General features: G+C 46.2%; 1 protein-coding gene across 1 annotated transcript; it reads right to left on the minus strand.

Annotated features, from left to right (window-relative positions):
- Positions 1-264: 264 nt before the first annotated feature.
- Positions 265-1,439, minus strand: GPR45 (G protein-coupled receptor 45). The gene has a single exon (XM_056861920.1). It carries the CDS (start codon positions 1,437-1,439, stop codon positions 303-305), a length of 1,137 nt encoding a protein of 378 aa, XP_056717898.1. The 3' UTR covers positions 265-302.
- Positions 1,440-16,138: the final 14,699 nt, after the last annotated feature.

Here is a 16,138-nt window from a genome sequence, read left to right on the forward strand (position 1 = left end):
ACTCTCTACTGTGGTGAACCGTATGTCATCCACGGTAATATTAGTTTCACTGGGTTTCCTATTTAGAACACAGAATGACACAAAGTTCAATTTAATGGCAGAATATTTAGTCAAAGCTTTCAGTTTTCTTACTGTCAGACAATTGTTACATGTGCTGTTACTAAATGGGTAGCATGAAAAATTTCAAAAGGGCTGTGCAGTCAAGAATTGAAGGATGGCAGTAGAAGAGTAGTGAGGAGAGAAACAGGCTGTGGCTTAATTCCGACTTTCCGCTTCTTCCTAAGAACGCTCCTGGTTCAGTCCTAAACTGTAGACTGATACTCGCTACACACATATATTGTGCTTGGCCTTATTCTCCTCTTTGTTCGTCCAGGCACTTTAGGAAAGATCTTTAATGTTTTCGGCATGAACTCCAGACAGGCCTCACGGAATTTCTTGATCCTCCAGCAGTAGATGACAGGATTGAACACCGATTTGAGGTAACTCAGCCACAACACGTAGGTGCTGGTGACGTAGAATGAGGGGCTGTAATAGAACTGTCTGCTGAACACAGACATCAAGCTGAATACGGTGTGGGGAAGCCAGCAGAGGGAAAAGCCAACAAACAGGATGAGAATGGTTGTGAAGGCCCTGGTCTTGAAGCTCATGTCAACGTTCATCTGATGAGGCTTTTGCAGCCCCATCAGGCCCAGCTTTCTCACTTGACTCAAGCACATGCTGTCAGCGTGGTTGTGGATCCTGACGGTATTCCGGCGTACGGTATTTAGAATGCAAAGGTAAGAATAAAACATGATGCCGAAAGGGATGAAGAAAACGGCCACGATTAATGTCACAGCATAAGCTCTGTCTGCAGGAAACTCTGTGTACCCTAAGACACACTGGGGAGCCCGACTTGGGACTTCTATAAATGTCCATCCAACCAACGAGGGGAAAGAGATACAGAAAGAAAAGGCCCAAGAAACGGCAATCATGACTTTGGCACGATGGGGGTTCAGTTTGTCTTGTCGCTGCACGATGATAAGGAATCGGTCCACACTAATTATCAACAGTATAGAGACCCCTTCCAAGACGAAGAACCAATAGAGCATCGCTGACAGCCGGCAGAAGGGAGCCCCAAAGTTCCAGTCCACTGTTATGATGGTAATGGCAGTGAATGGCATACAGAACAAAGACAGCATAATGTCAGAGAAGGCCAAAGTAGCTAAAAGCAGATTGATAGCCGAACGCATGGCTGGTTTTTGGTAGACAATGAGGCAGACAATAGCATTGCCAAAAAAGCCAATGGCAATCATGACGAGCATTATGATGGCCAATAAAAACCTGCATGGCGGAGGCAAGGTTGTGGAACTGACGCCTGTGGATTGGGTGCTTGCATTCAGGGCACCAAAACCATCTGTCAGAGTCTCGTTGTGTGCCATCACAGAGAGAAACGTTGACATCAGAGATGCAAAGCCCCCCAGGTCTTCCTGCTAACTCTTTGGATGTTACCATTTTTCCATTTTATCATCCACTCAAACTTGGAATTGACGTTCATATATCTGAAGAATATCTCTTACACGTCACAGAAGAACCAAACTACAGTGAAGTAAGCAAACAACAAGTTCCTTGGGCTGTGTGGAGATGCTGGCAAAGACATTACCAGAAGCATTCATTCAGAGTCTTTCCAATCTAGAAACAGAAGGGGAAAAAATACATTGATGCCATCTATCAATTCTTAATAACATGCATACTGCCTTTACATTCATAAAAATAGTTTGTTGGCAACATAATAAGAACATAAGAAAAGCCATGCTGGATCAGACCCAGGACCATCAAGTCCAGCAGTCTGTTCACACAGTGGCCAACCAGGTGCCTCTAGGAAGCCCACAAACAAGACAACTGCAGCAGCATTGTCCTGCCTGTGTTCCACAGCATCTAATATAATAGGCATGCTCCTCTGATCTTGGAGACAATAGACATGCATCATTACTCGTATTCATTTTGACTAGTAGCCATGGGTAGCCCATTCCTCCATGAACATGTTCACACCCCTCTTAAAGCCTTCCAAGTTGGCAGCCATCAACACATCCTGGGGTAGGGAGTTCCAAAATTTAACTACATGGGACAAATTACTATCTGGACCAAACCCTTTATATTCAGTTTGTAAGGTCAAAATGGAAGAAGACTATGTGGCTCTTGCATAGGAGGATCACTGGTTCATGGTTCATCTGCCATGTCTAATCACTTTCTCTGGCATTAGTAATTGAATGGGAAGGTATGCATTTTGAAAAATCACAGCTCTAAATTATTGGTGAATATGTTTGGTATCTTGATCCACAATACAAAAAGAGCTGCCTGTTCACCTCAACTGTGTTCTCCTCAGATGCAAGCCGTAACACATATTTTACTATACCTCAAGTGATTGGTCTATCAGGCACAGAGAGACAAGAAAGACTCACAGCAACCTCTTATTACCAAAGTCTGTGACCATTAATCCTGTAAACTCCACCTAAGGCGTTTAAAGGTAGCTGCCAAGGATTTAACAGCCTTAACCCTCTGAATCGGGGGGAAGAGCTTTCCCACTTGGGAATCTAAAACTGCTCCAATAAACTCTATGGTTTGAACTGGTTGGAGCGTCGACTTCTTGTGGTTGAGGACAAAACCCAAGGATGTGAGTAGACGAATTGTCGCCTCGATTGTGTCGAGCAGTGCTTCAGGGCAGTGGAGAAGTGCAGCAGAGGCACTCATGTTGTGGCTCCCATTGATGTTGAGATCTACCCTTTCGGTTCTGATGCAAGTCTCTGGAATCATATGAGTCAGCCTCAGATGGGACCTCAGGCACTTTTCCGAACAATGTTTCACTTTCTTCTGGGACTTTTTACCAAGAGGTTCTCAAGCTGCCCTTTTGGCAGGATGGCGGAACCCTTGTCCCCCTTGGACGGTAGCAGGGGTGCTGAGATCAGCGCTGGTGAGCTATCTCCCTTCTTTTTCTTGCTCTACTCCATCGGATTGAGCGACTTCTCATAAAGAAAAGCTTTAAAGCGCAAAGCCCTCTCTTGAAGCGCAAAGTTCACCTCTCTTACAGCCCCTGCAGGACAAAGTAACGTGGCCCTCACCAATATAGACAACCGCGGTGGTCATCACTTTGGGCCATTTTGGTCCTCCCAAAAGAGCACTTCTTTAAAAGTGCCATCTCGTCCCTGAAAGTCTTGTTGAGAAACAAACGGTATAACAAAATCTCTTAGAAAAGTGTAAGGAAAGATCTGAAGAAGCCTTCCACGTGTCCTCTCTCCATGGTGGCGAAGAGAGAACTGAGGGATGACTGCTCCCCCACCTCTCTATTATGTGGCCATTTAGGTGGGAAAAGCCGTTGGCTGCAGCGGCGCAAGGAAAGGGGAGGGGGGAGCATCCCTTCTAGAAGCTGGCACGCGCAGTTCCCATGAGAGACTGCACAGAGACCATGACGACGGACTCCGACATTGAATCTTCACTTAAAAGCAGCCATGAGTTGATCTGTCCACGCCATTTTACTTATCCAACCCCCCTCGTCCCAGCTTCTACTTTTTATCATGAAAAAGGTTACGTTGCAAGAACAGAGGCAGACAAAACAAAACTGCTGAAGAGGCATTCGAGTAGAAAGTGCCCATCGCTGGTGTTGCTATGGAGACTGCTAATTTCGTCAGGTTGCGTGAATATGCGCTGCTCCTGCCTCCCCCTTTATTCAGGCAGCAGTGCTACAGAGCCTCTGGTTTCACAGTGTAGTTCATGACAACGCAGAAATAAGACTATGAGCAATAGCTCACCCTGAGACCCTAAAAGAATTTCACCAAGCTAGAGCTGATGCAGTTGCCTCTCTTCCCTCCTCCTTTCATGCTGTTAGATCGGAGTCATCATTCCAAACTCTATCTACCATTTGGCAGGAAACTGCAAACAACGATGGATGGAACAGAAGAGAAATTGTGGCCTAACAGAATACAACACAACATTCAGCATGAAGGAATGGGAGGAAGTAATATAGTAATCTTTACATCGAAGAGTAGTCACCTGGACACAAGGGCAAAACAGTTCAGATGGTGTCACAATCTGCCTAACTTTTTCGATTGGGACTGTTGAGGGACAACCCAAGGTCAAAGACAACAATTCCCTCATCACATTTCAGAAGATTATTTATCAGAACAGGTAAGTCGCTACCATTCCCCAGCATAGGGCTGTCAATTCGGTTCGGTCCGAACTGAAAATCAACCGAATTTCCCCTGATTCGGTGATTTTCAGTTCGGACGGATCCGAACTCAAATCTGGCGGGCAACCGGGGGGGCCGAATTCAGCGAGTTCGGGAGTTCGCGAATAAATTCGGCCAATTCGGCCCCCCCTTCAGGGGAGCCCGCTGAAAGGCGCGGGCTGCCCTTTAAACTGAGCTGCGCCTCCCAGCTGGGAGGCTCAGATCAGTTTAAAGGGCAGCCCGCCTCCCTTCAGCGGGCTCCCCTGAAGGGAGGCGGGCTGTCATTGAAACTCATCTGCGCCTCCCGGGCGGGAGGCGCAGATGAGTTTCAATGACAGCCCCCCCCCTTCCCGCAGAAGGGAGGCGGGCTGTCATTGAAACTCATCTGCGCCTCCCACCCGGGAGGCGCAGATGAGTTTCAATGACAGCCCCCCCCTTCAGGGTAGCCCGCAGAAGGGAGGCAGGCTGTCATTGAAACTCATCTGCGCCTCCCGGGCGGGAGGCTCAGATGAGTTTAAAGGGCCCCCGCGCGCCTTCAGGGAATCCCTGAAGGCGCGCTTCGGCCGAATTTCCCCCCGAACTCCGGATCCCCCCGAATTACCGGGGATCCGAAGCGGGGGAGTTCGGACTTCGGCACGTACCGACCCCACAAGGGTCAAATTCGGCCGAATCCGAACTGTACCGATTTTTTTTTTTTGACAGCCCTACCCCAGCACCAGCTTGCCAGGGCCAAGCTGCAGTACTGCAGTCCAAGCTCTACTCACGACCTGAGTTCGATCCCGACGGAAGTCGGATTCAGGTAGCCGGCTCAAGGTTGACTCAGCCTTCCATCCTTTCGAGGTCGGTAAAATGAGGACCCAGATTGCTAGGGGTAAAGGGAAGATGACTGGGGGAGGCACTGGCAAACCACCCCTTAAACAAAGCCTGCCTAGGAAACGTTGGGATGTGACATCACCCCATTGGTCAGGAATGAACCGGTGCTTGCACAGGGGGACCTTTACCTTTACCGTACCCCCTTCTTGGCAGCCCTGCTTTAGATAGGAAAAACGTGCCAGATCTCAGATCTCCTTGATATCACTGGGTGGATCATACCTCTAGCCTACCACCCCACCAACCAAGGTTTGAAGAGTTCCTCCAGCTTAAATAGCCTTTGTCCACTTACGTGGCTCTTCCTCCAGGCTATGGAGCCTTAAGTTGGAGGAAGGCTCCTTGAAAGTTGGTGGGATTCATCCTCTGTCCCTAACCCAGCTTATTTTATTTATTTATATCATGCTCTATCCCTTCCAAAGCAGGGCTCAGGACAGGTTACACAATCATAAAACACAAAATACAATAATACTTCATAAAATATATATTAATAATCCAGGAGTTAAAACTTTCTGATTCTAAAACTAACCCTGATTAAGGAAATGTTGCCACAAATATTTAGATACTTCCTGGGTTTGAAAAAATGTGTTTCAGGGCTCCATTGGGTCTAAGCTGAGAACAGGTCCTCCAATGAACCATTCCACATCAATGGCTCCTCTCTGCCGCTCATGACTACTGCTCGCATGTGCCCTCCTGCATTCCCCACAGCTTGCCACAACCTTCCTTTAACAAACCAACCACAGTGATTGCTGAGTACTGAGACGGCAATGACTTACACAGGGCGTCAACAGTCAACAAAGACTTATTTGCTGAAGTTAAGTCAATGAGGAAGAGAAGTTCAACCATGCTCCATCCACCATCAAGCAAGCTGGTGTGGGATAAAATGCCAACGAGAACACCAGCGTGATGTAGTGGTTAAGAGCAGTGGTTTCAGCACTAGATAAGGTGCGGGAAGGGAGCGGTGGAGTCTGATCTGGAGAACCAGGTTTGATCCCCAACTCCTCCACATGAGCGGCGGAGGCTAATCTGGTGAACTGGATTGCTTTCAGTACTCTTACACACGAAGCCAGCTGGGTGACCTTGGGCAAGTTACAACTCTGTCAGAGCTCTCTCAGTCCCACCTTCTGCACAGGGTGTCTGTTGTGGGGAGAGGAAGGTGATTGTAAGCCGGTTTGAGTCTCCCTTAAGTGGTAGAGAAAGTCGGCATATAAAAAAAACAACAACTCTCAACTCTTCACAGGCACAATTCCGCTGATAAAAAAAACAATTTCTGGGCCAACCTATTGTGACAGCATCCTCACGGCCACCATCGGGATGCTGCTCCCATTTTAAAGTGATTTGGTGGCAGCATCCTCACGGTGTCCACAAGGAGGGGCCGTGGCTCAGTGGTAGAGCATCTGCTTGGCATGCAGAAGGTCCCAGGTTCAATCCCCAGCATCTCCAGTTCAAGGGACTAGGCAAGTAGGTGATGTGAAAGACCCCTGCCTGGGACCCTGGAGAGCCACTGCCAGCCTGAGTAGACAATACTGACTTTGATTGACCAAGGGTCTGATTCAGTATAAGGCAGCTTCATGTGTTCAAGGACACCATCACGTCTGGTTTGGTCCTGTTTTAAGCATCGGTTTGCATATGTTACCTTGGTCATTCTTACAAGGACTTTTTAATGATAGATCAGTGTTACTAATCCTAACATTACAGATGGACAAATGTCTGAGGCTGTATCGAGTACAGTTGTTTGCACTTTTATATGGCAAGAAGAACTTTACTAAGACTTACTTGCAAGTAAGCAGGCAGATGACTGAGCTTCACAGCACTATCCATATGTTTGTTGCTAAACAGATTCTGAAAAAAGAGGATTTCAGCTTTGATCTTATTCTTTTTTTAAAAATCCGTTGCAATACAGCCACTCTCTAATCTATGCCAATCAAACTACATAGACAAGAATTCCGATCGCTGGATGATCTTTTGACAAAGCTGATCAGTTCATTTCCATCATAAAGATCTCTAGGTCTTTCCATAAAAAACCCTTTTGGAGTTTCCCCCCCGCCCCCTGAAATGGGACATCTGAGAAGAAAACCAGTAGGAAGATGCTGTCCCTTTAACTTTTCATCCCTTTAACCAGCTGCCTGTCAGGCTTGGTTATAGCACTGACAAATGGCACCTTAAAAAAAAAAAAACTGACACAGAAGAGATACATGGGCAATATTTAAATGAACCACTTAACCTGTCAATTCGAAATGCTTCCTGTTGAAATGAAACATTAGCCTTTAAATAAATGTGCTTTGTTAAATATTAGACAAAAAGAGTGCTTCCGACTTAAACCTTGCGATAAGGGCCATCTGTAATCAACGGAGCCTGATGGCAAGGTAACCACGTTGCAAATGGCACTGAACCGCAGGCAACCAAAGGTGGTTGGCTCTGTTCAGGCAAAGCAGCCGCATCTGTATTCTTCTACATCTCTCGTTGCAATTTCTCCCTTTCAAGGAAGAGACTGACAATCCATGGCAAATCAGCGAGTGAGCTCTCTTAACAAACAGGCAGAAATAATAGTTCATGAGAGCCAGTGTGGCGTAGTGGTTAAGAGCGGTGGCTTGGAGCGGTGGACTCTGATCTGGAGAACCGGGTTTGATTCCCCCACTCCTCCACATGAGCGGCGGAGGCTAATCCGGTGAACTGGATTTATTTCCCCACTCCTACACACGAAGGCAGCTGGGTGACCTTGGGCAAGCCACAGCTCTGTTAGAGCCCCACCTACCTCACAGGGTGTCTTTTGTGGGGAGGGGAAGGGAAGGTGATTGTAAGCCGGTATTAGTCTCCCTTAAGTGGTAGAGAAAGTCAGCATATAAAAACCAACTCTTCTTCTTCAAAATGCACTTGAAACTAAATTTAAATTGACCTCCCCAATAAAGTCTGAAATGGAGTGTGCTTAGGCTTGATTAACCACACACACACTAAGTACTCTATAGAGTAGGACCCCAAACAAACCTCAGTCTCTCATCAGGCTTATCTATCATATTATCATCCCACCCTTCTTCCAACGCACCCAGGGCAGCTTGCATGGTTCTCCTTTCCTCCATTTAATCCTGTGAGGTAGGCTATGACCAAAGAAGTGACCCCAAATCAAGAAGAAGAGTTGGTTTTTATATGCCGACTTTCCCTACCACTTAAGGAAGGATCAAACTGGCTTAAAATCACCTTCCCTTCCCCTCCCCACAACAGACACCCTGTGAGGTAGGTGGAGCTGAGAGAGCTCTAAGAGAGTTGTGACTAGGCCAAGGTCACCCATCTGGCTTCATGTGTGGGAGTGTAGAAACCAACCAGATTAGCCTCCGCCGCTCATGTGGAGGAGTGGGGAATCAAACCCGGTTCTCCAGATTGAGTCCACCACTCCAAGCCACTGCTCTTAACCACTACACCATGCTGGCTCAGTGACTTTCAGGGGTGAGTGGGGAGTTTCTCCTAGATCTTCCTTGTCCAACACTACCCACTACATCACGCTGGCTCTCATTTTATATTATAATTGGGAGACTCCTCAGGGTGAGAAATATTCTTGCAATGAACAATATGATGGATGTTTTGCTATCATAAGAAACAGGAAGACTGGTAATTCTCCTCTCTGGAAGCATATTTAAAAGACTTATAGACTGGCCAGCATCTGGGAACAGAATTCTGCATTTATGGACAAATGATTTGGTGGATAAAGTAGGATAAGAGAATGTCAGGGAATAGAAGATGCTGAATTAATAACAATTTTTGTATGATGAGTAGATCAGCAGATGAGAAAGCACAGAGCCTTAAAGATGTCTGATTCCAACCACCACTATACCTTTTACCTGGTCCTGGGCACTGCCTTGATGCATAAAAGTGTGCAAACCTGAGGCCATCCACAACAAACAGCTTTGTTAGTGCTGAAAATATGCTGGAATCTGACAGGCTACTTCTCACAGGCAAAACATATAGGAAAAGATGTGTACTAAGCCAAAAGTTCTCTTTGTGAGCCATCTGTCATGGGCCAGATACATGGAAATCTTCACTAGTGCTGCAAGCTTGGCCTCTGATCACAGTGGCACCTTGTATTCTACCTGAACCAAGGAATGGCAATGTGTCTTCAGATATTTCTCGTAATGGGCCTGGGAAAATGGGCTCACCTGAGTGAGCTTTCTGCTTGGCTGGAGGGGGGTAGACAAGCCTGTGTTTGTGAGAAAAGCAAATACCATTTTGATGCTGGAAGGGACAGAGAGAGAAGCGGAGAGTCACCTGGTACTTGTTCGTGTGCAGGATCTGTCTCTTTCTCTCCTTAGAATCATAAATTTGGAAGGTACCACCAGGGTCATCTGGTCCAACCCCCTGCACAATGCAGGAAATTCACAACTACACCCCCAGTGACCCCTACTCCATGTCCAGAAGATGGCCAAGATGCCCTCCCTCTCATGATCTCCCTAAGGTCATAGAATCGGCACTGCTGACAGACGGCCATCTAGCCTCTGCTTAAAAACCTCCAGGGAGATTTCTTGGACTCTGCACTCAGCTTCCTCAATTAGTCACACTCAGCTACAACCCAGGTAAAAGAGATAAACAGAAACAAGACCTACTCCAACAGGAACCACTCCGCAACAGGCTCCAGCCCCCCCCCCTCAAACAATGTCCTCCCACACAGTAACCTCAGTTAAAGAAGAGGAAAAAATCTTACCAGCCCAGCAGCACTTTCCCAGTCCTGCTCAGAGCCCAGCTAACTGTGGGATCTGATGTAGGGTAGTGAAGCTGCCGCCCTTGTGAGGGCCTCTGTCTCCATCTGGGCTGCACTTTTATATTTGTAACTGAAGGTAATGCATAAGTTTCCAGTGCTGTTTCTGCTCCAAAAGGAACACAGCTGGGCAAGAAATCCTGTGATTTCTCACCGGTCAGAGGAGGGTGGAACATGTGCAACGTTGTACAGTGCAGTCATGCATGACTGAACCAGGCCTTGGAAATATTTTAAACCAGACTGCTTACAGCCTAGCACACAAACGACCTTGGAACAGCATCAAGAAAATGACAACGCAACCTGTGTACAGGTGGGAAGATGCGGCACCGAAAATAGTCAGTAAATGCTTCCGGCTGGGGTGTAATTAAGGTTGCCAACCTCCAGGTGGTGAACCAGAAGAACAGTAGTAACAACAAGGTATAGTGTTAAGTATGCAAAAATGTGATTCAATTGAAAATATATAAACAACACAAGTGAAATAACACAATAAATATCAAGTGCATAAATACATATACTGTGGACAGTGCAGTGAAAGTCCAAAGATAAAGTCCAAGCTGAACAAAATTCTTTGAGACCAGGAACACAATCCTAAACGGGTCTCGCCAGAGTTAAGATAAAAGCTAGTATCAAAATACTGTATAGCTTTTCACTTGGACACCATGGTTCCTGTAAGCCCGTAGTAGATGAGCAGGAATAGGTACAGGGATCCAGTATTCTCCTGTTTCGATTTTGAAAAATCTTCTTCAGGAAGCAACACGGACTGCTAAATAGCTAGTTCACATGCTGGTTTGAGAGATGGTGGTGGCTGGAGATCTTCTGCTATTACAACTAATTTCCAGGTGACAGAGATCAGTGCACCTGGAGAAAATGGCCACTTTGGAAGGTGGACTTTATGGCATTATACACCATCGAAGTCCCTCCTCTCCCTAAACCCCACCCTCCTCAGGCTCCACCACCAAAATTTCCAGGTATTTCTCAGCCAGAAGCTGGCAACAATAAGTGTAATCTAGGTAGTCTAAGGTTGCAACCCATACACATTTCAGTGTGATTCTGTGTGACTCCTATGTATGTGCCATTGAAATGTGCGATGCTGATCATGTCAGTACTTAGCTATTCTGCCCCTGGCACTACTAACTTAACAGATACCGTAGGAGCTAAGACCATTTTCAAACAACTGAATTGCAACGGTATGATGGTAATGGTAGAATTACTTCTTATTTCTCAGACTTGGGCGGGGGTAGACACATTTGGCATCTGTGGGTGGGGGGAGAGAGAGAATGAAATAATCCTGCACATCTTGTAATTCACCTCTATAAACAAAGTCTCCCAAACAGTTGATTACTCAAAGTGAGAGAGGGAAACAAAACTGTGATTTTTAGACTTCTTTAGGCTCAGTCAGCTTGGTATATCTGTGCTACAAACAAATATTAGCTACATACTAATTTAACATACATGGTGAAGAATCCTGAGAACTGGAATTAGTGGAAGTGAGGAAAAATGTCCATTAGTAACCTATGTCTACAATCCCCCCCCTCCAGTTTTCAAGGTTCCCTATGGCAAGGGACCAGTTATTAAACCAGTTTAAGTCTGGAGTTCAGATATGATCAAATTGATGTGGGAAGATAAAGTGTGTCTAGGAGCTGGTTCAGAGGCACTGTAGAGAGTAGGGTTGCCAACCACCAGGTACTAGCTGGAGATCTCCTGCTATTACAACTGATCTCCAGCCGATAGAAGTCAGTTCACCTGGAGAAAATGGCCACTTTGGCAATTGGACTCTATGGCATTGAGGTCCCTCTCCTCCCCAAACCCCACCCTCCTCAGGCTCCGCCCCAAAAACCTCCCACCGGTGGCAAAGAGGGACCTGGCAACCCTAGCAGAGAGGCAGGAAGAAGGGAAAGAGGAAGGAGTGCTTCAGGCAGTGTAAGAATAAGTCTGGCATGCCACATTCAGGAATCAGAGGAGGTACGGGGTAGAAGATTGATGCAGTTCAGAGGGGAAGAGAAATCTCAACATTCAAGGAAAGCTGGAAAAAGGGTTTTCAGGACTGACTCAAAGTTATTAGACTCTTTATGAAGCCAGGCGTATCAAAGGTATGTCAAAAACATGCTCCCTCTTAAATTGTAATTAGTGGCTCAGTTATTTCATAACAGGGAAGCTATAAGCACCAAAACGTATGAGTTAAAAAGTTGTGAGCCCAATAAAAATTTCAACACTCTTGAAATCTGGTCTGAAAATAGTATTAAAGCGAGGGCTTGCATTAAAGAACTTTTAAACAAATATTAAATGAAGCATTAAGCAGCTCATTTTCAGAGAATAAGAGAATTTTCCTGTGATTTAATGGGAAACTACGTGTCACACACAAGCGTGTACAACTCCCTCCCTCCCTAAAACACACATTTGGGGAAGGCTGACAGATTTTCTATCTTGGAGAGGAGGATGTTCAACATCTTTTCTGCCTGGCAGGTTTCCCCTGCAAATGCCACCAGACCTGCTTCCCATTCCTGCAGGAGTCTAAATGCTTGTTTGTAAGAGCACTCGGGATCCTTTTGCATGATCTCATTTTCCCCTTAGCCAAGCCCCATTAATGGAGATGAACCAGATGGGAGAAAAACATTGTTCCAACTTGCTTATGCATGTGATTGAGGCAAATCCACATTTAAAGAGACCTATTTGCTGCCATCACAGTTATCCAAACCCTGAGAAATTGGAGTGCTTTTCTATCGATTTTCCATGGGCAAGTCACTGAAATCTTTATTTTGGAGTTACATGATGTTTAAATTTCAAACTGATCTCGGTGTAAAAACTTTGGATGGGCTGCGATACCTGAAAAATGCACAGTTAAATCTGAATGCTCTTGATCAAGGGGAGGAGATGTCCAAGTGGCAATTTCCTCTGTTCAAGGACATGGTATGCACTCACAGAAGGTTCCTATTCTAGGTCTCTGTCCTGTCCTCTGTAAGAAGATGGTGAACTCCCTCCCTCCCACAATGCACTGGTCACAGAGATCAGAAGCAGTGAAACTGCACAGCTGAATCCTAAAGGGAAAGCCATCCCAAGGAGCAACAAAAACAGCCACTTGTAAATTTTAGTTACTGGTAGGCTTTTCTGTTAAGCAGGGTGATAAAAACACCTGCCAATCAAAACTGCCTGCAGCAAGGTGGCCATGCTAGTTGCTCTGATCACTAAAAAACAACAACACACCAACGTGGCTTACCAGTGGCACCTTCTGACAGCCATTTCCCCTGTCAATGTTGATGATGATAATAATAATAATATTCCACCCTCCCCCTGCCAAAGCAGGGCTCAGGGTGGTTTACAACAAAAATAAAACAAATCTTCAATACAACAAATAACAAAATGTAAAACACAAGCAAGATACAATTCTAAAATACAACTTTAAAATAATGGTGTATTAAAAGGTAAAGGTCCCCTGTGCAAGCACCGGGTCATTCCTGACCCATGGGGTGATGTCACATTACGAAGTTTACTAGGCAGACTTTGTTTACAGGGTGGTTTGCCAGTGCTTTCCCTAGTCACCTTCCCTTTACCCCCAGCAAGCTGGGTACTCATTTGACCGACCTCGGAAGGGTGGAAGGCTGAGTCAACCTTGAGCTGGCTACCTGAAACCGACTTCCGTCGCGATCGAACTCAGGTTGTGAGCAGAGCTTGGACTGCAGTACTGCAGCTTACCACTCTGCGCCACGGGGCTCTTAAATGGCTTCTTAGCATATTGAAAATGGAACTTCATTGGAAATGGAACTTCATTCCACATTACTGTACTTAATCCAGAGAGCCTCCTCCCAGGGGTTTTTCCTTCTTCTTCATTTTCCACAAGAAAGGGAGCAAAGGCTCCAGCATCTCCCAGGTGGAAAGAAGGACAGACTCAGCACAGTCCAGTTCACATGAGAGAATCACTCTTGATCCTGCCTATTACTGCACATCATTGAAAATTCTGCTTCACCTGTTACCTTTACTGTGAAACAGCCTCTTTTGAGCTTGTTCAAAAGATTGGGCAGATTGTTCTTTTGGTTCAAAGATACATAAGCACAACATAATTGCCCTACAACCTCTTATCAGCTATTCTAAATATACTTCTCCTATCGGAAACAGACAGTTGCCTGGACCTAAGGAATCATTGCCTCTGAACATGTACAACGTGCCTTTTGAAATGAAGACTTTCACCTGGTGGCCACTACACTAGCTTTCCCTTTCATCATTCAAGAAGACAAGAGGTGAGTGTTCACACACACACACACACACACACACACACACACACACACACAAGGGGGGGGGATCCCTGCACACAGAAATCCAGATGCCAAGGAGAAGGGTTCAATATCCTAACACTAGATCATGGGGCCAGAATGGCCGGGCGGGAAGAAGATCCACACCTTTTCACTGGGGAACTTTAATTCATTCCATCCATGGTAGAGTTTCTCCCAGGCCAACTGCCTAGTTGACATAATTTTTACCCAAGTTCCTATTAAAATGACTGTTCCTATGAAAAGCAACCATGACTTGGAAAGCTTGTTAGGGCTTCGGCCATCCACTTGTATGCTAAATACGACAAAGTGCCATTTAAAAAAGCAATAACGACAGAAGCAGAAACTTAATCACTGATTAGTTTGTGTGTGTGTGTGTGTGGGGGGGGTGGGGGGTGGATATCCGTTTTTTTTTTTCCCCTGCAGCTCCATCAATGCTGCGTTTTACAGAAAACCAATGCAGGAAACCACCTCCTCCTCCCCTCCCTCCCCTCGCGTATTTGGTGAGAAAAAGGGGGGAGGGGGGGGAATGCCGACTGCACGCTGAAAGGAGATCTGTCCGCCGAAGGAAACACACCCCAGCCAGACACCCGTTGCATCTGCACGCCGGGCGACTCTTGCCCCGCCGTTCAGACGTGACTTGATGCCTGGCTCCAGCCTTGCTGCCGAGAGTCCCTTTTAGGCCAAAGGGCCGTCCAGCGTGGGCCGCGGCTGCATCGGTTGCCTCCCCTCCCGCACGACCACCACCCCCCCGCCCCGAGGGGCATCCGGCCGCTCACCTGCGAGCCAGCGGCGTCCGCACGACCCGCACCGGCCGCCGCCGCAACGCGCAGGGTCCTTCGGCGCAGCGGGGCCGGCGAGAACCCGGCCGACGCGCGCCCCCTGGCGGCGTTTCCCCCAGCCGCAGATTGCGATGGAGCGCAGGCGCCCGGGGCTGGAGGGAGCCAACAAGGGACACAGGGGCCGTGTTGGCACGGTCAGGTTGGATGCTCGCTCCAAGCACTTTTAAAAAATGCCTTTTCACGGTCCCGACGCAAAAGGAGAAATTATTTTCTTTTTTTAAAATTTCTTTTAATTATTTTCTTCGTTTAAGTATCGACATATAAATCATCCTCTATCGTAAAAATTAATACGAGAGTATCAAACTATTAAGCATAGTCCTGAAAACCTCCAGACTAACAAAGGGCGAAAACGCACGGTCGCTTTATCCTCCTTTCATCCCTGTTTTAGCCAGGATCGGACGCACGTTAAGTGAAACGCGTGTGTTCGATCCTGGCTGAATCCTGGCTGAAACAGGGATGAAAGGAGGATAAAGCGACCGTGCGTTTTCGCCCAAAGACTACAGTCCACAATAGCCATGCAGATTAGTTTTGGATTTCACACATGTAACAGATCACTTCAGGATACAATGGTTCCATTTTAACATACCACACCCTCATTAGCACATTATCTTGATGCTTACAGGACAATGGTTAGCACATTACCTCTGATACTTTTTGCAGGACAATGATTCAGCTCAAACCCAACCCCTTTCTCTTCCTACACACTTGACACAGAGACACTGTCCTTCAGTGTTACTCCTCTGAAGATGCCCGCCACAGCTGCTGGAGAAACGTCAGGAAAGAAAATACCAAGACCACGGTTATACAGCCCACATAACTATGAGAACCAATGAACTCTGACATTGAAAGGCTTCGACAATATATTAAACATAATGATTTAAACTTAAAATGACTTCCCCCTCACTCCCTTCCATCTAAAAATAAATTGTATATACTTTTGCTAACAGAATTAATCCTCATATTATTTGATTAAAATATAGGTATCTTATCTTGGTTAAAAAATATGTTAATTATCTACCTTAATATAGCCACAGTACAAAGTGTATATAAGAGATTACATCAAAGAATATCCTTTAAATGAACCTATTACAAATTGGTTCTTGTGGGTTATCCGGGCTGTGTGACCGTGGTCTTGGTATTTTCTTTCCTGACGTTTCGCCAGCGGCTGTGGCAGGCATCTTCAGAGGAGATGAAATTGCTTTTCACAGTAAATTCTCCATGCCTC

The sequence above is a fragment of the Euleptes europaea genome, chromosome 16 (assembly GCF_029931775.1).
Source record: "Euleptes europaea isolate rEulEur1 chromosome 16, rEulEur1.hap1, whole genome shotgun sequence".
Classification (NCBI taxonomy): domain Eukaryota; kingdom Metazoa; phylum Chordata; class Lepidosauria; order Squamata; family Sphaerodactylidae; genus Euleptes; species Euleptes europaea.